This window comes from Canis lupus, chromosome 4 (genome assembly GCF_003254725.2).
Source record: "Canis lupus dingo isolate Sandy chromosome 4, ASM325472v2, whole genome shotgun sequence".
NCBI classification, from domain to species: Eukaryota; Metazoa; Chordata; class Mammalia; order Carnivora; family Canidae; genus Canis; species Canis lupus.
The window spans coordinates 49,288,028-49,300,444 of NC_064246.1; the positions used below are offsets into that span (position 1 = coordinate 49,288,028).

The 12,417-nt window shown below is 34.6% G+C and overlaps 1 protein-coding gene across 3 annotated transcripts in view; it reads right to left on the bottom strand.

The window, feature by feature from the left end:
- The window catches only part of GABRG2 (gamma-aminobutyric acid type A receptor subunit gamma2), a 107,323-nt gene that overhangs the window by 69,976 nt on the left and 24,930 nt on the right, over positions 1-12,417 (bottom strand). For all 3 annotated transcript variants that reach the window (XM_025434768.3, XM_025434767.3, XM_025434766.3), the window contains exons 2-5: positions 8,409-8,560; positions 6,679-6,746; positions 4,183-4,403; positions 308-390 (exon numbers count right to left, since the gene is read on the bottom strand). In XM_025434768.3, coding sequence (XP_025290553.1) covers positions 308-390; positions 4,183-4,403; positions 6,679-6,746; positions 8,409-8,560 — 524 coding nt within the window. The remainder of the gene's footprint in view (positions 1-307; positions 391-4,182; positions 4,404-6,678; positions 6,747-8,408; positions 8,561-12,417) is intronic.

Consider the following 12,417-nt stretch of genomic DNA (forward strand, 5'->3'; position numbering starts at 1 on the left):
TTGTGGCTAGGCCTGGCTTTGCAATCCTCCTTGAAAAATGCCTCCAGACAACCACTACGAATTTATTAAAAGTTTATACACCAGTGCAACCTACTTGTAATTTCTGATAAAATAGATTCTTTTTTTGCAGGAATCACTCTAATAGGGATAAACTGGTATTGTGATGAAATTAACTGTCAAAATCTTCAAAGTCAACAAAAATGCTTAATTCTGTATTCTGTATGAGTCTCTCAATTAGTTGGCATTGCAATTAGAAAACTGTTGCTGAGAGGATACAGAATACAGAATACAAAATGAGATTACTTACAGCTGGAGAACTCCAAGGGGCAGGAATGTTCATCCATTGGAAAATTGTGCAATTGCAATTGGCACTCTGCATCAATTGTCAACCTAAATAGAAAGATATGGAACATAAATAGAAATCACTTAGACAGTTTTAAGAATGTACACTAGTTCAATTTTTAATGACTATTCATCTTTGCTCCTTGAGAATACATCTCATATTCTTATTGATAACACAAGGTGATTCTCCCTGAAGAAACACACCAAGTCCAGGAGGAAATTACTTAAGACTTAATGTAGACCATTTTCACAGATAAACCAATAGGATCTTAATGACATCAACCCTATTTTTTCCAAAATTTATGATCATGTAATTTTTTTGGCAAATTAATTGCATGCATGAAATTGCTTGGTTGAATATATTTAACTTAACAGTTTTAAGAACTTAAGCCTATTTACTGTTTGCATGTAAATGAATGCTGATAAATTCTCAGATCTTATCTGCTAATTAAAGCAGAACATTCTGTGTGTAAGTACTTGTTAGCTGTTAGATTTAAATTACTATATGTGGGCAGCCCCGGTGGCTAAGCGTTTTAGCGCCGTCTACAGCCTAGGGCCTGATCCTGGAGACCCAGCAGGATTGAGTCCCACGTCGGGCTCCCTGCATGGAGCCTGCTTCTCCCTCTGCCTGTGTCTCTGCCTCTCTCTGTGTCTGTGTCTCTCATGAATAAATAAATAAAATCTTAAAAAAAATAAAAATAAACTTTAAAAAATAAAACAAATAAATTACTATATGTGAGTTTTAAAATACTGATATTTCACAATGGAGTATTATGCATTCTTTTACTGGAACACTATGAAGTTATTAAATAGTATGTTATAGAGTAGAAGAATATTTAATGGCAAACAAGAAATTTAAATACACATACACAGACATATTAGAAAAATGTTAGTGAATCTCAATTAGTTTGCATCTGGGGTGCTATTAAAGATACAGGTTTTCTTGATCTCAATATGGGCTGGGATTCTAGGAGGATGAAATTTAATGGAGTTCCAGATGTTCGACCACCTTTGCCTTTGGAGAAGTATGAATATATTCCAACATTGTAATGGTGATGAGTTGATGATTTTTAAGATTTCTTATTTCTTTGCTTATCTATCTTACAGGTATTAATCTTAAAGCAAAAAAAAAAGTATTAGTTTATAAACATTTATTTAAGAGACTTCATAATTCAGCATAATTTTTAATTGGAGAGATATCATTTTTCTGTGGTATAATAGGACAACTACTAATGTTAACAATTACTAATTAAGTATAAATAATAATATTGAGCCATTAATCATCTATCTGGCACTGGGTATAATAAATTGTTCTCTAATTTAGTAAGTGTTATTATGGCTTTATTGTCCTTGAACTTGTCCAGAGTCACAAAGCTAGCAGCACAGTTGAGATTTGAACCCAAGATTATTTGTCTTGAAAGCCAAAGGTTTTAATCACTGTCATTCAATAATTATATGCTCTTTCAAAGAAAAGGTTAGTTTTTTTCGTAAGTGCAATTATAATTAAATTTGATTTTTTAAATCATTTTCAAATTAAACTGGAATTATTAAAATTGAAAATAATTTAGAGAGATTGCAGATATGAAGACAGATACATATGTATGTATATGTATTATCTCTGCACCCACAAATGGCCTAATATAGAATACAACAAGAATAAAATCAACTCTCTGTATAGATTCACAACTCATTCAAACTTTGAATCTCATGAGTGGCATTTTTGAGGTAGTTCTATAATTAAATATTGTATAGAGATTCCACAAATTAATGGAATTGAAAAAATGGGTGTAGTTATGAGAACGATCAAACGACTTAGGATAGTGTGAGTGACTTAATATTTCAAAAGCAAGACTGACTCTGATTTATATCAAATTTTGCTTTCCACTAGATTCTAATTTCATTCGCTATACTCTCTCTCATTTAATGAAATCCATGATGAATACAAATATATGCCATGAATTTTTTATCAATTATGGTCATTTTTCCGTTACTGACATAACTCTGATAAAGATTCTGAAGCTATTTTAAAGTATTATATTTTGTAAGCCAAATGTTATATAAGGAATAAAGTATATGCCACAAGAGCTTTTTTTTTAAAGTTTTTATTTATTTATTGATGAGAGACAGAGAGAGAGAGAGGCAGAGACATAGGCAGAAAGAGAAGCAAACTCCCTGCCATGGGCCTGATGTGGGACTCAATCCCAGGAATCCGGGATCACTACCTGAACCAAAGGCACATGCTTAACCAGTGAGCCACCAGGCGTCCTGCCACAAGAACTTTTAAAAGGAATCATTTTGAAGTGAAAAGTTCCAGGATACTAAGATCTAGAAGAATCATATTATCCATTATTTTTAGTGAAAATATACATAAATAACTTTAATATATGTTGTGCTTTTTATATATCAGGTTGCATGTTAAATAATTTACTTATTGGTCCATTTACTCCATATGATAAAACTATGATAAATAAAACTATGATAAATAAAACTATGATAAATAAGAAATAAAATAATTATAAGAATTATTATCTCTGTTTTATTTATTTTTAATTATTTGTTTATTTATTTATAAAATATTTTTTATTTATTCACTTAGGGGAAAGAGAGAGACCACCAGCGAGAGCATGTGCAGAGGGGAGGGGCAGAGCAAGAGGGAGGAGAAGAATCCACACTGAGCAGGAGCTCAACATGGGCCTTCGATCCCAGGACCCCAGGATCATGACCTGGGCCAAAGGCAGATAGATGTTTAACCAACTGAGCCACCCAGATTCCCTATTTCTATTTTATTTTATTTTTTTATAGAAGTTAAAGAAATGAAAAGAGTTTGCTCAGACTGTCTCGGGTGGAGCACGAACCGTGGGGGTGGCAGTGCCTCCTTTCCAATAATCTCCATCAATTTCTACCTAATCTCTTTAAATAAAAATGTAACCAAGTAAAAACATCAAACTTACTAATAAAACCAAGATCCCTCCTGCAACCAGATAGCTGCCCCTAAGTCCTAGACATAGAAATTCTGGAGAGTTGTCCTAATTCATATAGAGAGTAAGATACAGAGCTAAGAACCAAAGCAAGATTTTCCTGGTTCTTAAGTCTATGTACTTATCTATTATGTTGTTTAATATTATACTCTCACCCATGGGAAACCTTGAGATAAAAATATTTTAAAGGCACATAAAGGCAAGTGGTAAGAAAATGGTATCCAGTAATTTAAGTAGAAAATCTCCCAAATATTTCTTAACTTTTAAGTTCAGAAAATAAACGATACCACCTTTGAGTTATCCCTAAAGAAGTCCACTCCCAAAATAGCCAATAAATTAAGTCAGCCTATGAAGGTAGTGGGGAATGGGTACTGGGAGATAGAATTCATTGTACTTACTATTATGCAGCTAAAGAGAAGGAGGTATAGACCTCCACACCAAAGTTTATCCTTTAGCAATAGTTTCCTTAGAAACAGAGACATTTCCAAGAATAGCAACTAGTGGTCCCAAGGATAACTGACTATTTTTGTTTCCTTATTCTAAAGTAGCAGAACACACATGCAAAAGCCAAAACTGGCGCAAAAATCCGGTAACCTTCCAAAGGCCAAGGGAAATTTCATGTCTCTGCGAGAAAACAGAGTTCTCATATCAGTCATAGAAAATAATTTCTACCTATGACTTTGAAAAAGCTCACTGATAAGAGAAAGAAAAACTAATTTTGTACTATCACATACTATTTTGATCACATGTGCCCACCCTGACGTAAGTTTGAAATTTCTTTCATTCCTCTTCTTTTATGAGAGTGGAGTTGATCTTTGTTTTATTCCCAGAGATTACTGCTTTCCTTTTTTCAAAAGCATACCGTAAAGTGTAGAGCACTCGACCATCATTCCAAATTCTCAGCATCCTGTTAGGGGTGGTTATCCAGTGTGCATCAGCCTTTTTGGAGTTTCTGAAGAAAGTGTCTGGAATCCAGATTTTCCCTACCATGTTGCTATTCAATCGGAGGACTTTAATCGTGCTGTTAAATTTCAGACGTCTGTCATACCATGTTTGGGCAAAAAATATGTCAATTGTATATTCCTGTTTCAAAGAAAAGGTGAAATAGAATATTTTTAACACAGAATTGTATTGTAGAGCATTTGTTTGCATTTATCATTTGTATTCTCACTGCCAAAGCAAAGTAAAACTACTTTGGTTTTGAATAATCCAAAAGAAAGCGAAAGCTTTGCTAAGGAAACTCACCCATCTTTTGTAGACAAATTGATATTTTTATGAAAAAATAGACTTGTTTAGATTAATTCTAGTGAAAGATCGTAGCTGTGGTATAATCATTTGAATTCAATGTCTCTAGAGCAGTTTCTCATGTTAATTTGGGCCAGCTTATTCTTTGTTTTGGGGGTGTGTTGTGTACTGTAGAACGCTTAGTAGCATTGTTATCCTTTACCCACTAGATGCCAATAGCACCACCACCACCCCCCTCAACTCTCTGCATATTGTGACAGCTAAAAATATCTCCAGACATTGCCACATATATCTCTAGGAAAACAATCACCCAGGTTCAGAATCACTGCTAAAGAGTGAAGCAAGCCCATAATACTGAAAACAGTCCTAAACTGGAGCTCTGGAGGTTCAGTTGCCTCATAATAAAATTGAGATCTTTAAGGACCTGTCTTGATAGATAATGTGAAGATGGAAAAGGGGAATGCCCATAAAGTGGTTTATACAGTGTCTGACAGATAGCAAACACCAAATGCTAAGGTAACCTTAAAAATTTTGTTACTATTATACTTGTCCTTTTCTCTAAACAAGAGTAAATGAACCAATTAAAAAACAATCTTAAAAAAAAAACTTTACTACTGTACTAACTGCATCACAAAGCACATTTGCAAAGTGCTGTGATGAGAAATAACTTTATAAAGGATTACCCTCAAGTATATATCACTCAGATGGCAAGTGATTGACTTTAATCAGAGAAGTAAGTGTGATGTGAATTCAGACCATTAGACCTGGAGTCAGAACACTGAAGTTCCGGTTTGTCATATTTAGATATTATTTAACATTATTTTATAACTAGATTTTAATGATGTTTATAAATGAGAAAGTTAAAGAAAAAATTCAGTGTACTCAGAATATGAGAGCTGGGTGATGAGAATTATCCATATTTCCTATTCAATCCCATCAACCCACCACCATTTTGTAATGAAGAATACACACAAACAGGGAGATTATTTATTTGCCCAAAATACACAGACTGTCAGGATCAGACTAGAACCTTCTTCCTTTGCCTTATATGCATTGTTCTGTGTTATTTCTTTGCACCTCCTACTGTGACATCTTATTGTAACTAACTACATTTCCACTAGGGTAAGTCATATTACTTCATTCACCACTTAGTTCTATATTTGTAGTCTACAAACAGTAAGAAGGGAACCTATTCTATGAAAGTCTTTGTCAACTAATTAGTGATGTGCCAGTAGATTAACTAATTAACTTCTGATCTACACTTTGGCAGGAAGAAACACACACACATGGACACAAATAAAAGATTTAAGAGTCACTGAATCAGCATTTCATAAAATGTGGTCCTGGAATAACAGTTCCGGGAATTAGTATTCCTGCAATTAAAAGTTTTATGTTTAAATAAACTATCCATATAGCTTCTTCTTAAATATTTACAATTTGCATTAGAATGCTAAATATACTGAAAAACTGTAGTTATATGGAAGATATGTGTTGGTATTTGTTTAATGGTTAAACAGGCAAACTTATTTGCATTGACTGTGCAGGTAGTGGCATATGTTTTTTTTTTTATTTTATTTATTTATTAAGGATTTTATTTATTCACGAGAAATAGCGGGGGGGTGGGGGGCGCAGAGACACAGGCAGAGGGAGAAGCAGGCTCCATGCAGGGAGCCCGATGTGGGACTCGATCCCAGGACCCCAAGATCACGCCCTGAGCCAAAGACAGATGCTTAACTACTGAGCCACCCAGGCATCCCAGCATATGTTTTTAATCACCACTCGTGAGAACACTTAAACTTTCTTATCTCCCTAACTCAACAGAGCGTCTTACTGCTAGGTTTGTAAACACTATTTCAAAATTATAGTATCATTATGTTGTATTTGTTATGTTGTTATGTTTTTTAGCATTTTTTACAAGAATTAATTTATCTATATAGATCACATTTAATTCTCATAACAAATTATAAAAAAGTTATCTTCATATTACAAAAGAGAAAAAAGAATATGAAAGATTGTCGCTCCTGTACGAAATTTTGTTGGCATATTCTTTCCTATTTTTTGACACTACATCTCTTGTCTAATATGTTAATAAAATAGACTATTAGAAACTTACCATATTGATAGCATTCACTGGACCGATGCTATTCACATACATGTCTGTGTGAATTAATGTTGGTTTCACTGTAAAGAGAATGACAGAGATATGTGCATGTGGAGAAGCACAACATTTTAATGTTTTAGTCTGTATTATTCTAGAAATAGATTTATTTTGCTATATTAGAAGTGATTTATTCACAACTAATTTGGTGTCAGTAATTAATTCACTACATTTGAGTAACTATTTGTTTTCCAAAAAAAAAAAAAATCTCCTTTTAAGCATGTAAATGTAATAACTAAGCAAATTAGAGTTTTGAAATTGATTATCCTTTAAAATTACATTAAAATGAACAAATAAGAAAACACTGCTCAGATTTTCTTCAGCCTTAATTTTACCATTTTTTCTTTAAGCCATGGAGTTAACTCAAGCATGGTAATCTGACTTGACCCATGTAGAAAAAATAACTACTTAGTGATCCAGAAAAAAATATTAGAAACATGAAGTAGAGACATAAACAGCAACAAATATTATTGTTTTTGAAACATTGCCCTCTGTTGATTCCTTTCATGACCACTTTATCCTCATACACCTCAGTCAACACAAAATCAATCTTCTTCAATGACTTACTCAATTGTGTGATTCATCAAATAATATGAGGAAACCATATGGAAATCCAATACACACCTATTCGTCAAAGAGGACTGACAGTAAAAATCATGTAGTATTACATCCATGACCAAATGGACGTGCTCCATTTTCATTTAAAATTTAATGAACAAGGATTCATAATAGCATTCTGGGCTTCAATTCAACAAGTATGTTTTTTCTCATCTTTTTCCCCTCTCCCTGAAAGTGCCATGCCCTAATTTTCTGTGTTGGATTGAATTTTTCACTAGTCCCTGCCTCTATGCCTCTGCCTTCTCCGCAATAAGGCCACTTCTCGGCCTCTGAACTTCAGGCTTGACATCTGACCTGTGTTGGCTAATACAACATGAACAAGTGAGTGAACTATTTCTAATCCCCTTATGTATGAGCCTCTACTTCATCTTACTCTGTTATTTTTTTTAAAGATTTTATTTATTTATTCATGAGAAACAGAGAGAGAGGCAGAGACACAGGCAGAGGGAGGAGCAGGCTCATGCGGGAAGCCTGACATGGGACTCCATCCCAGGTCTCCAGGATCATGCCCTGGGCTGAAGGTGGCGCTAAGCCACTGAGCCACCAGGGCTGCCCTACTCTGTTATTTTCATGAGAAAGATACTCCTAGCTAGTCTGCTGGTCCCAGGAGTACAATGAGAATATAGCTTTCTTAAATGAGCAGCCCTAAACTGGCTTAATTTAGATTAGACTGCCCCGACCAAAGTGCTAACTAAATGATTATTATATGCCATCGAGATCTGTGACATTTTATGACACAGCAGTAGGCAACTACTATATCCTTTCTTTACCATTTATTTACTTGTTTGTTTTTGATGTTACTTCATAAAGAAGTGGTCACATTTCTTCTGTAGCCTTTGTCTAAGATATCTAGGAGAATTTGAATCTCCAGCTCTCAAGCCTCACTTGAAGATCATAGATCCTCTTTCCTCTTTGCATTTATCAAGGCCCCTCCTACCCGCATGTCTGAATGCTACTTTTACATTCTTTATTTTTACAGCATATAATAATCATTTAAGAATTTCCACTTATTGAAACACTAGTGTTTTCTTCTAATGTGGTAGGCATCACAAAATACTTTAACACACCTCCTATATCAGGCCGAAGTTTATTGTCGTATCCTTCCAGGAGATTATTTAAGATGACAGTGACATCACCCTCAGGAACTTTAGGAGTCAAGACCCACGTTTTGTTAGAAGCATAATCCTCATAGTCATCATCAGATTTTTGGCTGGTGAGGCTAAGAAAACAAAAATATTGTTCAGGAAACATTGACTATATCCAAGAGGATTTTTTACTCACAGGCCACTGAGGAGAAAGGAGAAATGAAACAGGATTATAGTATGTATTATAATGGATGACAGTGAATTTTTTCACTGAGGCTTCATCGAGCTAATTAAACTGCACAGATGTAGATTCAAATGCACTAAAGTGTACTCCCCTGTTTCCCAGAATGCTCTATCTTCCCATCTATAAGTATACCATGTTTTCCGAGTAATTTTTGCCTTTTCCCCATAGTTGATATTCTTCTTGTCCACCTGCCAAAGCTCAAGAAGGACTTAAGAAAAAACTCTTTTTGTGAAAGTGATGCTTAAAATATCATAATGTAGTCTCAGAATTCAGACACAATGTCTACTTCTTCCTCCCCTAAGAAGTTAACTTGCTTCAACCTATTAATGAAAGTAAGAGACTGATAATTAGATTCACTCCCACAAACCGCCAGACAAGCCTCTCCTCTTTCAATTGAACTACTAAGGAGAACTTAGTCTTGCTGCTTTTTCTTCCCCCAGGCTGTGTGTATGTGTATTTTTTTCCCCTCACTTGCACCGAAAGCAAGGGCGGTTCATTTATCTTTGATTGTTAAGAACCTGGTACTATGAAGAAAAATGTAGTTGTAGACTTTAAGCCACTCTTTATTACAGCAGAAGTTCCTAATCCAGAATCTCATGCTAATAGTTAACGTACTATAATTGTGTAATTGAAATTGCCTACGTTGAGTGATTGAGAAGCTACATAATCTCCTGTGATTCTGTTTTCTATGCCCAAACCTGTCAGAAAACTCTTACAAGTAGGGCCAGAAGCTAAGGCTAACTTTGGAAAGATATCAGAATTCCTCTATCTTGCCCCTCCCCTTACCCTAAAGTTCAACTTCTCCCCCTCCACACACACACAAAACGATCACAGGATTCTATTTTACAGATCAAGGAGCAATGCAAACCTTGCAACAGCTGCCATTTTCATTTTTATCAGCATGCAGTAAATGTTGGCTACTTCTATGGTTTATGGTAAGATTGAAAAAAAAAAAAAAAGAACTTAAAATATAAAATTTCCCATCCTCATTTCAGTTTATTTTCATAAATCTACGGTACAGAATGGATCTTGTCAGAAATCAAACCACTGCCACATTACTCTGAAGATATATACATATATATATAATATTTATTATCTTTCTTCAATCATACTCATTCATCAATTTATATATATATAAAATATATGTATGTATATGTGTGTATGTATAAACAGATGACTACATATGGTAGAAGAAAGCTGATTGTGTGATTAATCTGGTTTAAGAATGAGAGTGGGAGACAAAGTTTTAAGAGTAATCACTGGCATGGATCAACTCAGTAAGCAAGTAATCTCTTTCATTTCTTTAAAGCTTTAGTAAGAGGAACCATTATAAAACTGAGCCACACATCTGCATAAAATCTAACATAGCCAGTCTTACATCTTGCACTTCAATTAGCATAATGACTTTAAACAGTATTGAAATTTCATAAAGTACCCATACAGTACATGATAGGATGGACAAAATTTCAAGGAGTTCTCAAAGAGAAAGGCCTTCGAGTCGGCAAAGGCCAGTTCTCTGCTAGGAAAATCCTTCTTGGAGCTCAATTCCTCATTTCTCTAGAGCACTGCTAAACGCTGCCTAAGAGCTCTCATCCTATGACCTAAATCTCACTAATTTAAGAAGAAAAAAACAGCTCTCTGACCAAAAGATTTTCAAATCAATTCCAGTAACTCTGAGAAAAGAATGTGGTTGGCCCATTGGATATCATCGTTATGGAATTTTACACCATTTAATTTGTTCATGCAAAAGTGTCTTAAAAAAAATCTCTCCCTCTTCCTTTCTGTTTCTCCCCGTGTGTCTCTGTTGCTCTTTCTCTCTCTACCTCAGACAAATGCACCCTATTAAAGTTTCTTCAAGGGAAGGGAATATATGTTAAATCATTTGGTTCACTCTCTCACAGCAACTCCTCATACTAAGAAGTAAATGATCCAAGCACGCTGGTGCTGTATTATTATTGTTACCATCATCTGGAAGATTAGGAGGCAAAATACATTAGGTGAAAATACAATCTTGCTTAGGAGGAATACTACTTTTCAGAATTGCATCACTAAATCTTTTAGAATTATCACGATTAGAAGCCAAAACAATAAACAAATGAATTATTTCATATAAAATTATTTGTGAGAGATTTTGTCATAATTGAGGTCGCCTACTTAGCCAGACAGAGGGAAAAAAAAAAAGAGTTGAAGAATTAAAAGTACATACTTTGGAATTAGAAAGTACTAGGTTTGCTTTCTGGATTCATCATGTCTTACCTCTATCATTTACTATTTTATGACCTGGAGCAAGTTATTTAACCTTGCTAAACCTCTCAAAGTTTTTATCTTTAAAATAGAGTTAACACTAGCATTCATATCATATTTTTATGTAAGGTTAAGATAATGGTTATTAAGTGCTTCACACACTATCTGACACCTAGCCCTGAAAATAGATCCATTATAATTATTGTTATAAAGTGACCACTGCTAGATTTATAACAGCTCCAACCATGTAACTAAAGACCTGAATCTATAGATGCTGCCTCTAGGTTTATATCTAATATGTGCTGAGAAAAATTAAAAACAGATGTTTTCCAGGAAGAAGAATAATGAACCCCTATATTGTAAATAAATGAAGTTTTTATTCTCTAGAGTTTTCCCAGCTGAGGTCTAAATTAATGGGGCTGATGCATAATCTGGGATTGTTTCCAGATTTATCTTAAAAAAAGAAAAAAGAACCTCTCTCATTCAACATTAGCTGTTTCTTTAGAATTCAAACTTTGGAGTCAAGATCTCCTCATTTATAGGTGGGCTCTCTAGGAATAATAATGTCTGATCATTAGACAAGGCATTTGTGGCATTGTCAACCCCATAAGAAGGCCTGGGCAGAAACAGATTGATAATGACTCAAAAAAACAGACTTGACAGTTGAGTGTGCCAAGCACAAACATAAAATTGAACTTCTAGGTAAAGTTATCTATCCAAATGTAATAGCCTTTACAAGTAATATTTCTTATGCCTTTTACTTTAAAAAGTAATCTTATCAAAAGAGAACTAAAAATTCACTCTTAAATTTTTTATGATTTTATATTAAATTTAATAATTTATTCATTTAATTTTTACTGTAAATATTTTGTTTTATTTTAATTAACTTATAATTTATTTAATTATATTTGTATTTTATATTATATATTATAATTAAGGAGAATATTAATATTTTATATTAAATATTTAATATAATATCAATGTACTCTTAAAAATGTCGTCTTTGAAAACTTTTTTAAAAATGCTAGAAATGGGCAGCCCGGGTGGCTCAGGGCAGCCCGGGTGGCTCAGCGGTTTAGCGCCGCCTTCGGCCCAGGGCGTGATCCTGGAGACCCGGGATCGAGTCCCATGTCGGGCTCCCTGCGTGGGGCCTGCCTCTGCCTGTCTCTCTCTCTCTCTCTCTCTCTCTATCTCACATGAATGAATAAATAAGATCTTAAAAAAAAAAATGCTAGAAATGGTATGCCTGGGTGGCTCAGCAGTTAAGTGCAACTGCCTTCGCTCAGGGTGTAATCCTGGAGTTCTGGGATTGAGTCCCATATGGGTCTCCCTCCATGGAGCCTGCTTCTCCCTCTGACTCTCTCTGTCTCTCATGAATAAATAAATAAATAATAAAAATCTTTTTAAAAAAATGCTAGAAAGCGATCTGCTTGGGAATGTTGGACCAGCAGTATGAGCAAAGCTAGAATATTGCTAGAAATGCAGGACCTCGGACCCCACTGA